Below are 13266 nucleotides of genomic sequence, written 5' to 3' on the forward strand. Positions count from 1 at the left end.
GGGGCCTGGGAGGGGCTGACCAGGACCTAACTTATCGCCTGGATTTCTAAGGCCTAAGCTGTTCCAGTCCTGTTCCCCTTGGTTTTGCCTTTCAAGTCCCCCTAATGAGGTTCCCAAAGGAGGGGCGTGGGCCCTGGTGAACACAAACAGGCTTGAGAGGCGTCCAGCTTCTCCTCTCCCTGTGTGAGGGGTAGATTTCTAGGGGTTTCTTTTTGTTTTTTTAAACATTTATTTATTTATTTAGGCTGCGCCAGGTCTTAGTTCGGCACACGGGATCTTTGTCACGGCATGTAGGATCTTTTAGCTGAGGCATGAGGGCTCTTGGTTGCAGCATGTGGGCTCTTTAGCTGTGGCATGCATGCAGGATCTGGTTCCCCAACCAGGGATCGAACCCGGGCCCCCTGCATTGGGAGCACAGAGTCTTACCCACTGGACCATCAGGGAGGTCCCTTCTAGCAGTTTCCGTACCGGGATCTGGGATGTTTGGGGAACGCTCTGTGTTTTTTTTTATTATAAATTTATTTATTTATTTATTTATTTTTGGCTGCGTTGGGTCTTCGTTGTGGTGCGCGGGCTTCTCATTGTGGTGGCTTCTCTTTGTTGCGGAGCACGGGCTCTAGGCACGCGGGCTTCAGTAGTTGTGGCACGCGGGCTCAGTAGTTGTGGCTCACGGGCTCTAGAGCTCAGGCTCAGTAGTTGTGGCACACGGGCTTCGTTGCTCTGCGGCACGTGGGATCTTCCCAGACCAGGGCTCGAACCCACGTCGCCTGCATTGGCAGGCGGATTCTTAACCACTGTGCCACCAGGGAAGTCCCGAACCCTCTGTTTTAATATTAATTTTACTGTTGGCCTTGATCCTGAGTATTCTCGGGGGTTAGTGTCCCAGCCACAGCTGGGCCGACCATCCCTTCTCTTTAGCCAGTCCTGAGGCTGCAGGGCAGCGGTGAGCCTGACAGGAGGGGAGCGCGGCTTCCCCCGCCTTCCGCCAAGCGGAGGATGGCAGACTGGCTCCCACGGGGAGAGGCAAATTTCTCCTGGCTGTTCAAGCTCCAAGATGAGAATAACTTCCTGGCTGAATCAGTTACTATCTCTCCTTGCACGTGGGGCCATTCCACCCCCGCCCCCCCCAACCCAGGGAGCTCAGGCTCTCTGGTCCAGGGAGGCTCTGAGCCCTCCGGGGGCCCAGGGACTGCGGCTCAGGGGCCCGGAGGCCTCCTCTCGAGAGACTTACCTTTGAGCGAATTAATTTGGATGAGACACACCCCAAAGGCCAGTTTCTCTGGTTCGGGTCACTTCCCTGGGGCCCCAGTGCAGCCCCAGGAGTGCAGATCTGTCTGCTTGTCAGTACACCTTTTCTCTGTCCTCTCTGCAGCCCCGGAGGGCAAGAACGGGCCCCCGCTACCTGCATCAGTACGTTCTCAAGTTCCCTGAGGCAGACAGAGAACCATCCTGAGGGCTGGAATCGCCCTGTCCCGTTCTTTCCAGGCCAGCCTGCTGGGGGAGGGGGCCAGGAGCCCGGCCACGTGGCTGCTCGCTCCGGAGTGGTCAGGTGCAGCACAGGGAGCGCCCCCTCAGCCCCACGGGAGAGATGCCTGCTCTCAGCCCCCCGGTCCCTCCTCATGCGGAGGCACCATCCCCATCGCTGCCCCGACCCCTGACATAGGGCCCCTCAAAAGCTCAGTGAGCATTTTCCCTTTGTTCATCACATTTATTGGCTTTCCTCAACTCCCAGGCCTTGTGGTGAGCTGCCCACATGGCTGGGTGTGGCTCCAGGCAGCTAGGTGGGCATGAGCTCTGCCCCGACTAGAGAGCTGCCCTGCGGGCGGACTGCAGGCTAGCAGAGCCGGCTCAGCCTGAATAGCAGAGCCAGGCAGGCGTAAAGCGCATACGCACAGCCCTGGGCCTCCGGTTTCCAGCACACCTGGGGGGCGCCCACCTGTGGCTCAAGGCCGCACTCCTCCAGCAGGACCCAGGTGGGTGCCTCTGAGTCCCAGCTGCTCCCCAGGAGCTCGGGCGGCAGGGACACGGCCCTGCGCTCCTGCCATGGGGTGCTCTGCTCCAAAAGGCTCTCCACCTGGCAGAACAGGGTGGGAGGTTGTCAGAGGGGGCCCCCAGGCTTCTGGCACCACCCACACCACCCGATCCCAGATGCACTGGGTCCGCACCTCCGGCACAGCCCCTCCCCTACAAGCTGGGCCCTCTCACCAGTTTGAACGCCCCCGACAGGGCCCCCATCTCCAGCACCTCAGCCAGCAGCACGTGCTGGGTTGCACTCAGCACTGGGGAGAGACCTTGTGTGAGAGGGGGTTCCGGAAGGCCAGCTAGGGAAGCCCACATTCCTGCTCCCTACCTGCCTCACCCCCGGAGCCCCTCACCAGCTAGAGCTTGCAGCAGGTAGAAGACGGGGCCGGCAAGTTCCTCTTCCAGCCTTCTGGAGGAGAACACCAGGCACTGGAGGACAGCACCCACCGGACCATCCCGAGGCTCCAAAAGCCCTCCACGCAGGCCGTGCTCCAGCTGGGGGTAAGGGCATGGGGCGGGCGGGTGAGTGGGGGGGGGCGGGGCGCAGGCACCAGCTCCGCCCACCCCTCCCTCCCCAGCTCGCCCAGCACGCCCCACCCAGCTCGCTCACCGACTCATCCAGGGCTTGCAGGGCAGCCTCGTCCCGCAGCACCTGCCTGAGGGCCCCCAGCAGCTGCCCACAAGGCTCCTTGGACAAGCCCTCCAGGCCCACGGCCCAGGCCCCCACTTCTGCCTGCAGGCCCTGGAAGTCTTCGGTGGTCGCCAACCGGTCCTCCACGGGCCCGTCTGTGGGGACAGGGCTGCCATTGCCCAGGTGCCCACACGGCCCCGGGGAGCCCTGGTTACGGAGGGCAGACCACAGTGGGGCAGAAGGGGAGCCCACCAGGGGGGTGGCCAAGAAGGTACTGACCCGACAGGAACTTTAAGCGGACAGCGAGGAACCTTATGGAGGTGAGGCAGGAGGACCACGGCAGCTGGCCACCTGCAATGTAGGAGGGCCTGTAGCCTGGACGAGGCAGGGCTGGTCAGTGCAGGGGTGGGTCCCCGAACCAGAGAGGGCTGAGGCCTCCCCTCGGCCCTCACAGCCTGTCACCACCGCCCCAGTACTGGCAGCCCAGGACAGGGAGCAAGGTCTAACCAGGCTGGTGTCAGCCTGTCACCGTGTCACCGTGCGTGTGTGTGTGTGTGTGTGTGTGTCTGCGTGCGTGCGTGCGTCCCCTGGCTGTGCTGTGCTGTGCTGGGCAGGACAATGCCTCATCAGCTCGTCCCATTGCCCAGGTCCGCAGGCCTCACCTTGCTGCTGTGGCCTGAAGGTCGTCTGCTTCTTGTCCGGGAAGAAGAGGATGTCTGGCAGCCAGGCGGGAGCAGAGGTGGGCAAGCAGGTTGGCGGAGCGCCTGGCATCTCCCTCCCAAGCTGGGGGCCCCTGCGCAGCACCCCCTTTGTGCCCCAACCTCCCAAATGCCAGAGCAAGGGACCCTCGGCCACCCCAACCCATGAGGTTATGCAACCAGATGCCCCCAGTGACCCCTGGTGGCTCTTCCAGGCCTCTTTGCCTCTCTGCCAAGGAGTCTGGGCCCCAGAAGTCACCCTGATCCTGGCTCACCCCAGTCAGAGCCAATAACCAGCTGGGCCACCCGAAATGCGAGGATGCTGCCCGAGGGGATAGTGACCATCTTCTTCTGGCTCAGGTGGCCCTCGCCTCTGCCCTGAGGGATGGATATGGGCTCAGGACTGGGCTCTGGGTTATGGGGCCAGATGTAACAGGGTGCTGGTGGCAGGGGTCTACCCCACTGCCTGGGGACACTGCCCTCCTGCCTCCCCAGCCCGAGCCCACTGCAGGACCTATGCCGCACACCTGCAGGCACATGGCTCCCGGAAGTGCAAACTGGCCTGAGCCCTCCTGCTTTTGGGTCCGGGTGACTTCCACCTCCTTCTGTGTCTGCAGCACCTCGGTCACGACGAACACGTCATCCCCACGATTCCGCAGCTGTTGCAGGATTTTGTGCTCAGGCTGCCGCAAGCGCCTGTGGTGAGCAGACCAATGGGAAGCTCGCAGGGGTGCAACCTGCCCTCCCCTCCCCCTGCCACGGGACGGGCTTCCCTCCCTTGGACCTCAGCCTTTGTGGCCATGGGGGGTGGGGGCGGTGACACGGCCGAGGAGACCAAGAGCTCTGTGGATGCCCAGGCACGGGGTACCCATCATTCTCTCCCTGGTGCTCCCGACAATGTTTGTGAGTGGCTGGGGTGCAGGAAGAAAAGACAAGTTCCAGCGGGGACAGGCGGACACCTGAAGACCTCTGGAGGGGCCCACCCCTTTGGCCGGTCGCTCACCTGGCTGCTGTCTCCCTCCACTCCCTGCCGCTCCCCGGGTTCAAATCTCATGTCTCCGCTCTGAGCTAATGGTCCTTCTCACCAGGGTCCCTGTGTCGGCTCCACCCCAGCAGCCCAGCCTCCTCGCAGTGGGACTTGGTCTGACCCCTGACCCTAGGGCCCTGCCTGGCCACCCTGGCCCGCAGGACCTCTGCAGCCTCCTTCCCTGCCCACTGGTCCCAGCACGCCCCTGCCTCTGGGACTTCCCTCAGCCTGGCAGAGACCCCCTGTGACTCCTGATGCCCCGAGGTCCTGACCCAGAGGCTGCCCAGTTTCAGCAGGGCCCCGCCACCCCGGGGCTCACCTCTCCCGATGCATGGCTTCCCAGGTGTTGGGGGCCACTCGCAGCATGCACACGTGCATCGAGGTGCTGGAGCTGCCCGACACCGCGGCCCCACCTGACAGCTTCCCCTGTCCTGGGGCCGCCAGCTCCACGCTGCCCTGCAGCTGCCCGTCCACAGCGTCGTGGAAACGGAAGGTGCCGCCATGCTCCACAGCTGCAGCAAGACCAGAGCTGAGGCCCGGCCCACCAGCCGTCGCCTGTCCGCCCGGGCGGAGGGGCCTCTGAAAAGCGCCTGCCCCCGGAAGCAGAGAGCCCAGAGGCCCAGAGCAGGTGGCAGCGGGCCTGCCCACTCCTCCCCCCACCCGACCCGTGGCTCTGACTCAGTGCCAAGCGGGGTACCTGGCTCGGGGGCGTCGGGCTCCAGGATGTCCCTGATGGACAGGTTGACACGTGTGTAGCGGTGTCTCCAGAACCGTGAACTCGAGGACCTCCTGCCCAAAAGGCAGTAGAGCTGGAAGCTGGTGGAGCTCTGCAGGCTGTCCACAGGGGTGAGCTCTCCACTGTGGTCCAGCTCCCGGACCACGCTCTTGACCACCCTCGCAAAGGCCGATGCCATGCTCCTGAGGCGGGCAACTGGGTCAGGCCTTGCACCCGCAGGACTGGAAGAGGGTGGGCGGAAGAGGGGGAAGGTAGGTACTTGGACGTCTCCAGTGATGGGGAGCTCTTTCCCTCCAAAGCAACCCTGCTTGGCTAGTCCTGGGGTGCTCTGACTGGCAGAAAGCGCTTGCTGCTGACTATCACCCAACACGAAAACAAGCAGAAGTGCACCCTGCCATCCACTCATCCGCCTCTCCAAGGGGCCATGAGCACCTCCAGGGTGGGACGTCATTCACAGCCCTCAGTGGGACTCAGGCCATGCACACCATCTGTTCTGTGATCAGAGTGCCCACGTGAAGCCCAAGAAAGCCCTGGGACTCAGCGCTTGGGGCGGGGGTAGGGGGGCAGCCCTGGCCACCCACCAAGGCCTCTTGTCACTTTGTCACTTCAACAAGGCTTAGGGCTGCTCATGAAAAGCAGCCACTGAGGAAGGGCAGGGCAAGGCTGGGACCTTGGAGTGACCCCAGGCCACTGTTCTGTCTGCTGTAGCAGCTGACCCCCTGGCTGAGGTGTTCAGAGGGCAGGGGAGGAAACAGAAGCCATCACTTCCTGGGCAGTTGGTGCAAAGGCCCACAGCCAGGCCCAGCCAAAGTGTCCCCAGCTCCTAGACGTGTCCTCCAGGGCTTTCTCTGCGCCCAAAGCTCCATGAGCCACTAGTCTGTCTTCAGGGGTCAGAAGCCAATGTGGGCCTGACTCAGGACCCAGGACATCTGGGCTCCAGTCACGGGGGCCAGCCCTTAGGAAGCCTCTGAGCTTCAGGGCTGGTCTGAAGTCTGAGAGTGGGCCAAGGAGCACCTAGAGGGCCTACCAGGAGTTAAGCCCAAACTAGCCGGGCTGGGGAGGACACCCCCTTCCCAGAGGCCTGGGGCTTCCCCAAGCCGGCCTGGGATTGCGAGTCCTGGGGGGCTTGGGGAAGCCGCAGAAGGGTGCCCATACCAGGTCTCCACCCAGGGGAGCTGGCCTCCCCCCACCCAGCACTAGGGAGAGCCCCACCCCGGAGCCAGGGCAGGCAGTGGGGTGCGGCGCGCAGGGGCAGGGAGCAGCTCACCGTGACCGTGACTGTTGCGTGCCCGCGCCCACAAAGCTGAAGCCAGGCCGCTCTGCTGGCTGGAATCGGAGGGCTCTGCCCCGGAGCTGCCGAGCGAGCACACAGCCCAAAGGTCCCCAGATCCAAAAGTGAAACCTCAGCCGGCCTGGCGCAGCGACAGTCCGGAAACACCCCATGTGAGCCCGCCCCGCAGCCCGGGGGTGGGTAGGGGAGGGTCAGGGTGCGCCAGCTCGTGCCCCACCCGCTGCTGCCTCGAACTGCTGGGGACCAACTGCTGGGCACTTCTTCAGTCCTTCTCTCTGGAAACTCTGGGCCACGGCAAAGGGTCTGAAGGGACATTTCCTCAAAGAAAATGTATTGCTACAAATGGCCAACAAGCGCACAAAAAGATGCTCACACCATTAGCTGTCAGGGGACTGCAAATCAAACCACAGTAAGATGCAGCTTCACACCCCGTAGATGACTGTATAAATGGGAAGTAACAAGTGTTCGGGAAGATGGGGGGAAACTGGAGCCTCACACACTACTGGGAACGTAAAAGGATGCAGCTGCGGCCGTGCAAAACAGTCTGGCAGTTCCTCAAAAAGTTAAACAGAGAATTACCATTAGATCTCATTCATTCCACTGCTAGGTGTGTATTCAAGAGAAGTGAAAACATATGTTCACGTAAAAACCTGCACATGGATGTTCCCACAACATTATTGTTAACAGCCAAAACGCAGAAGCACCGCAAATGTCGGTCTGTGGAAGCACAGACAGAATGTGGTCAGTGCATACGATGGGAGACACACGATGGTGTGGTGCTCGGTCATACAAGGGAATGAAGTTGTGACTCACGGCACAATGTAGGTGGACCTCAAAACATTATGCCAAGTGAAAGAAGGCAGACATGAAAGACAATATCTCACGTGATTCATGTATGCAAATTGTTTAGAACAGGCAAATCCGTAGGGACAGAAAGCATATTAGTAGTTGCCAGGTGCTGGGGGGAGAGGGATGGGGAGTGACACAGCCTCTTTTGGGGAGATGGAAATGTTCTCAAGTCGATTGTGGTGATGATTGCACAACTCTGAATATGCTAAAAACCCCAGAGTTTTACACTTTTAATGGGTGAATTGTATGGTATGTGAATTATATCTCAATAAAGCTGTTACTTTGAAAACCTGAAGCCAAGTAACAACATCCAGGCCTGTCTCAGGTTCTCAACACCCTTAGTCTCCTGGGCTGCTTGCGGATCATGTCCAGTGCAAGGCAGCCAGGAGCCCCGTGTCCCCTTTTCTCCACCACTCCACCGCCACATCCTGCCTCTGGGCCCTATGACACTCTGGAGCCCGCACCAGGGCCCCTGCCAGTTGGCTGGCCTGAGACTCACCCCGCAGGCTCCGCCGCATGCATTCATTCGAGCCACGAGTGTTTATCAGCACCTGGTGCCATGTGCTCCTGCAGATGAGGGCTCTGGCCGTGAACGGGACAAGGGCCCCTCCAGGTAGAGCCGCTGGCAGCGGCCCCGATGCCAGTGCAGGGAAAGTGACTTCCTGGGGTGTGTGTTTTGGAATGTTGCAGTGACCCGGGGCTGAGTGAAGCGTGGACAGGGCATTGCTGCAGCAACTCCTCGTTCACACGCTCAGTTCTTTGGCAATTACCTAAACAAGAGGCACTGGGCTTGGTGAGTGGTTGTGTCACTAGGCTCCTGAGGGCAGAGTCAGCCTGAGAGGACAGGAAGTGAGTCCACTGGGGAGAAAAAGCAGAAGGAAGGTGGGCGGGGCTGGCCCTGCACCCCCTCCCTCTACCCCGTTTGGAGGGCTGGGGAGCACCCGGACATTTCCAGGGCCAGGAGGTCTGGGGCAACCTCCCATCTTCCTCACAGCCACTCTGTGATATGGGGTGGGGGTGAGGCCTCCCTGGGCAACGTCTGGGCAGACCCTGGGGGTCCAGAGCCAGCTAGGACACCGCGCCCTTGGGGGGAGAACCGTGACCAGGGATGGGAGCCTGGGAGGGGGCTTCTGGCTGTGTGCGGGGAAGGGTCAGCACCTCTGGGAGAGTTCTAAGGAAGAGGAAGCTCACGGCAACCCGATGCCCCCCCCCCCTCCCCGGTGTGGGGCAGGCCCGGCCAGGCACTGCTGGGAACTGGGCAGAGGAGGCCACAGCCTCTGCCCTGGGAGGGCCGAGCCCCTGGGAGGAAGAAAGGTCGTAAGACCCAGGAGATAACCAGGACAGCCCTTTGGAGGCAGCAGTTGGGATACCTCAGAGGACATGGGAGAGTGGGCTTAGGGAGAGGAGGCCTGAGGGCGTCCAGGCAGGGCCTCCAGGAAGGGACAGTGGAGGCCAGGACCGCATGAGACGGGGCTAGGGGGTAGTCGGCCTGAGGAACCCACCCAGCCCCGGCCATCGGGCATCAGGGACGGCCAGGGTCTGGGGAGGGGTAGGGGGAGCTGCGGGCCTCGGGCTCATCTGGGTCCGCGATGTGGGTGGTGCAGCCCGGGGGGCTGGCTCCACCCTGTGCCCGCCTCCCAGTGACACTTTGGGGGTTCCCAGGGTGCCGGAAGTCGGCGCCCAGGATGTCGGCAGCCGCGGCCCGCGGCCCGCGCCGCCGCGCCCCCAGGAGCCCGCGCGGGCAAGAGGCGCCCCGGAGGGCGCCGTGTGCCCGAGAGCCGCTCGGCCGGGAGTGAACGAACGCGGAGCGGGGGCCGAGAGGGTGCCAGACGCACTGAAGTCCCAGGAGTCCTTTCCTTTGAGAGTTGAGTCCCCGCGGGGCCTCCCTCCCGCTCGCCGCCCCCGCCCCCGTTGCTGGCCCGGACCCTCGGCGGCGGCTCGGACCGCCGGTCAGCAGGGCCTGTCCAGCAGGCGCTCAATCAACGCTCGGCGGATCGCTGGGCGACGGCGAGGCCCCAGAGCAGGGCGGTCTCGGATCCAGGGGCGCCCCGGGAGTCAGGAGGGGCGTAGGCCGCAGGAAGGGGCGGCAGAACCTGGGGGGGCAGGCGGGGAAACTGCCCCCCGCAGGTCGGGATCAGCGGAGGCTCACGGTGCGTCCTGGGGGCCGGCGCGGGTGACTAGCGGTTCGCTCTGCCCACGCCCCGCCTCCAGCCGCCCCTCCCCCGCACGGCCCTCCCGTCTTGTTTCCTTTTGGTCCTCTGTCCGGAGGCCTGCGGCATCCTGCCTGGCTCCCGGCACTTTCTGCTGACAGGGGTCGGGGGAGCGGCTCAGAACCCTGCCCCACTCCAACCGGTCCTCTGCAGAGGGAAGCGGCCCTATTGCTCTTGTTTCCGACGCTCCGAGCCTCACTTCACTTTGCCCCAGCTGCAGGAGGCTCTTACTGCTGGGATCCAGGCTTTGCTGGGCTGGGGGTGGTGGTGTCTCGTCCACCTAGGCAGGTTTGCCCAGTACTAGGGCATGTGGGAAATTGTGGTGGTGAGAGTCACACCATCCATCCACCGTAGTCCCTGAGAGCCTCGTGGAAATGCTGCCATCTAGGAAACGGTAGATTAATCAACTTTTCTCCCGAAAGGATCTGGTTCTGAGGCTCATGCTCTGCCGTGAGGGTGGAGGGTCAAGTGGGGGATTGGAGGCTGGGATGAAGGAGGGACCCACAGAGCCCTCAATGGCAGTTCTCGTCTACACTCACTTCCTGCCTCTCTCCCTCTGGGATAAAAGGCGAGGGGGCATCCACGGGGTAGCGGTCCCAGCCGGCCAACCACCTGTTCCCACGTGAGGGCCCGGTGAGTCAGGGTGCCTGACTCCCATCGCACGCAGACCTCCTGGAGGGAAGGAGATGGCAGGAGGGGGACATTCCCCAAGGGAGGTGCAGGCTGGGTTGGTGGAGGGGGGATGCAGACACTTTTGCAGGCCATAGAGCCAGGAGACAGGTAACAAGTTCAGGAAGGATTTGACATTTTGTGCTCGTGCCCTGGTAAAAGTGCATTCGGTACAGCTGCATTGCTTTCCCTTTACTACTCTCCCACGCCCTTCAGAGAGGCTGGTGCCTGGGGTAGTCTTCTGTGCTGGGGCTGGAGAGAAGGGGGGTGTCCAAGGCCAAGGGCAGACGTGGGTGGGGTGGCCAGGGGAACAGCTTGCAGCTCAGGAACGCTGCTTGGGCTAGGGTGGTGAAAAGAGCAGGAAGCTGGGTGTGGGAGAAGGGAGGAGAGCAGAGGGAGGTGAGGGGTGGCGGTGGGAGACAACTCCCCTGTGAGGGGAGAGAGGGAGAAGTCCATGGAAATGACCTTCCAGCAACAGGGATGTCTGTTCCTCAGCACTTGTTTGCTGAATGCCAGTAATGGAGTCCTTTTTATGGCCCCAGACCTGCACCTGGGCAGCCCTACGGGAAGGTCCACTGCGGGGAAGAGAGAAGACTGGCAGAGAAGAGATCACTCGGAGAGTGGGCAGCCAGCAAGAAGAGACCTCTGGAGGAGAGAGATGGCCAGGAAGTAGTTGGCCCAGGATGCGCAGGAGTCTGGGGAGGGTGAGGCTACCGTGATTTGGGATGGGACATTGACCCCCTTTGTGTTGGTCTCCTCATCCTTAAGACGGAAATGACAGGGTTGTTGTGAAGACTCAATGCATTAATATGTGTTAACGCTAGAATGGGGCCTAGGGACTTTCTTGCTGGTCCACTGGTTAAGAATCTGCCTTACCAACGCGGGGGACGCGGGTTCGATCCCTGGTCGGGGAACTAAGATCCCACATGCCGCCACGCAACTAAACCCACGTGCTGCAACTAGAGACAAGCCTGCAACCAAGAGCCTGCACAGCCAAAATAAATAAATAAATAAATAAACAAACACAGACCTGTGCTTTAAAAAAAAAAAAAGGGGGGCCTGGCATGCTGTAATGGGCTATAAACGTGCTCAATATTTTTGTTCCGTGTAAAGAACTCAGCACCTGACTTTAAAATTTTTAATTTTTATTGAAGTATAGTTGATTTACAATATTCTGTTAGTTTTTGGTATACAGAAAAGTGATTCAGTTATACATGTATATGTATTTTCATATTCCTTCCCATTATGGTTTTTTACAGGATATTGAATACAGTTCCCTGTGCTATACAGTAAGACCTTGTTGTTTATCTGTTTTATATATAGTAGTTTGTATCTGCTAATCCCAAACTCCTAATTTATCCCTCTCCATCCCTTTCCCCCCAGCACCTGATATTTTTGTTCATAAGGCCTTCACGTGTTTCATTATCTCTTTTGGGGAGATTCTGAAAAGTGAAATTCCTCAAACGGTATTCAGGGTCTTGGCACGTGTTGCAAATTGCCCTTCAGAAAGGCTGTGCCAACATCCAAAAAGTGAATAGTGAAGTCTCTTCCCTTCACCCCCAAACACTGAAGGCAGACTGTTTAATCTTTGGCAGCTTGATGGACATCAAAGAGTTTTGTTTTTTTTTTAATTTTATTTATTTATTTATTTATTTATTTATTTATGGCTGTGTTGGGTCTTCGTTTCTGTGCGAGGGCTTTCTCTAGTTGCGGCAAGAGGGGGCCACTCTTCATCGCGGTGCGCGGGCCTCTCACTATCGCGGCCTCTCTTGTTGCGGAGCACAGGCTCCAGACGCGAAGGCTCAGTAATTGTGGCTCACGGGCCTAGTTGCTCCGCGGCATGCAGGATCCTCCCAGACCAGGGCTCGAACCCGTGTCCCCTGCATTGGCAGGCAGATTCTCAACCACTGTGCCACCAGGGAAGCCCCCATCAAAGAGTTTTAAGTGTAACTGTCAAGGTCCGTTTTAAGGACTTAATCGTGACAGCACTTACATCCCACTTACAGTTTCACAACTCCAGGAGACAAACCCACAAACCTTGCCTCCTCTCAGCAAGTGGCTGGGCTCTCCCCTCCACCACCCCAGGACTGAAGTCCAGGAGCAGAGAGCTTGTCAGGCACAGAAGACAAGTTCAGTGCTAGACCCATGAATCCGTCAGTTTGTGCTAATAAATCACCCCAAAACCTAGTGACACAAACATCCACTGGTTTGCTCATAATTATGTGAGGTGCCCTAAATTATGACATTTAGGCTCATCTCTGCTCCACGTGGTATCACCTGGGTTCATCGATTTTGTGGCTAGCTGGCAACCACCAGCCTCACGTGTTTGGCAGACGGCTGGCTGCCAAGAGGGTCAGTGGTATTAACTAGGCATGTGCTGTCCATCCTCCATCAGGCCAGCCCTGGCTCACTCATCAGGTGATGGCTGCAGGATTCTCAAGAGAAGCAAGACAGGGCAAGTCCAAAGAAGTGCTTTTCAAGATCCCTGGTGGGAAATTCCCTCATTCTACGAGAACTCCCCTACCCTGCCCTCAGAGTTTTGCCAAGGTCTAAGGGTCTTACACAGTGTTTAGCTGGTGGGGCACGACCTGTGGCTCACCCCGTCTCACAGCCTGAGTGCAGGGGCCATTCTATTGCCTGGTCTTCCTAGCCTGGGGCCACCTCCGCCAAAGAAATCCCAGGGTGCCCACTGCTGTATGTTGAGTGGAGTAACACTGCCTCCCTAAGGTGGGTTCAGGTGCTGACCTAAGAGGCTGTGGGCTGCATCCTCACCTGCAGGAGACACAGTGCACGTGACCCCTTGAATCATTGGTGGCATATGTTTTACCTGTACATATGTTATAAACCCACAATACGTTTTTATTATTTTTGCTGTATCTATTTGTCTTTTAGAGAAAATAAGAAATGAGAATTAAAAAGAAAATTACTAACATATTTCTCGTTTCCTGTCCTCTTTCTTCATGTAGATCTGTCTCCATATTGTATCATTTCCCTTCAGCTCGAAGAACATTTTAACATTTCCTATTTTTCAGGTCTGTGCAGACACATTCTGTCCACTTTCTTTTTATTGTGGTAAATACATACAAGTTGTTATAATCATTTTTAAGTGTCCAATTCAGTGGCATTAAGTACA

At 59.2% G+C, this 13266-nt stretch overlaps 1 protein-coding gene across 2 annotated transcripts; it reads right to left on the reverse strand.

Moving 5' to 3' along the window:
* Positions 1 to 500: 500 nt before the first annotated feature.
* Positions 501 to 6520, reverse strand: GSDMD (gasdermin D). Of its 2 annotated transcripts, XR_009498363.1 has the most exons (13): positions 6382 to 6465; positions 5076 to 5335; positions 4698 to 4890; positions 3879 to 4047; positions 3627 to 3729; positions 3316 to 3369; positions 2933 to 3004; positions 2633 to 2808; positions 2376 to 2517; positions 2206 to 2279; positions 1937 to 2074; positions 1232 to 1427; positions 501 to 767 (listed from the first exon to the last, which is right to left on the reverse strand). XR_009498363.1 is itself a non-coding variant. In XM_059901295.1 (11 exons), the coding sequence occupies exons 2-11, from the start codon at positions 5290 to 5292 to the stop codon at positions 1835 to 1837; spliced, it is 1440 nt and encodes a 479-aa protein (XP_059757278.1). In that variant the 5' UTR covers positions 5293 to 5335; positions 6382 to 6520; the 3' UTR covers positions 1688 to 1834. The 2 variants fall into 2 exon arrangements, 1 of the variants encoding a protein (XP_059757278.1); XM_059901295.1 differs by lacking the exons at positions 501 to 767; positions 1232 to 1427 and having other exon boundaries at positions 1688 to 2074; positions 6382 to 6520.
* Between the last annotated feature and the right edge of the window lie 6746 nt (positions 6521 to 13266).

Source organism: Balaenoptera ricei, chromosome 17 (genome assembly GCF_028023285.1).
Source record: "Balaenoptera ricei isolate mBalRic1 chromosome 17, mBalRic1.hap2, whole genome shotgun sequence".
Lineage (NCBI taxonomy): Eukaryota > Metazoa > Chordata > Mammalia > Artiodactyla > Balaenopteridae > Balaenoptera > Balaenoptera ricei.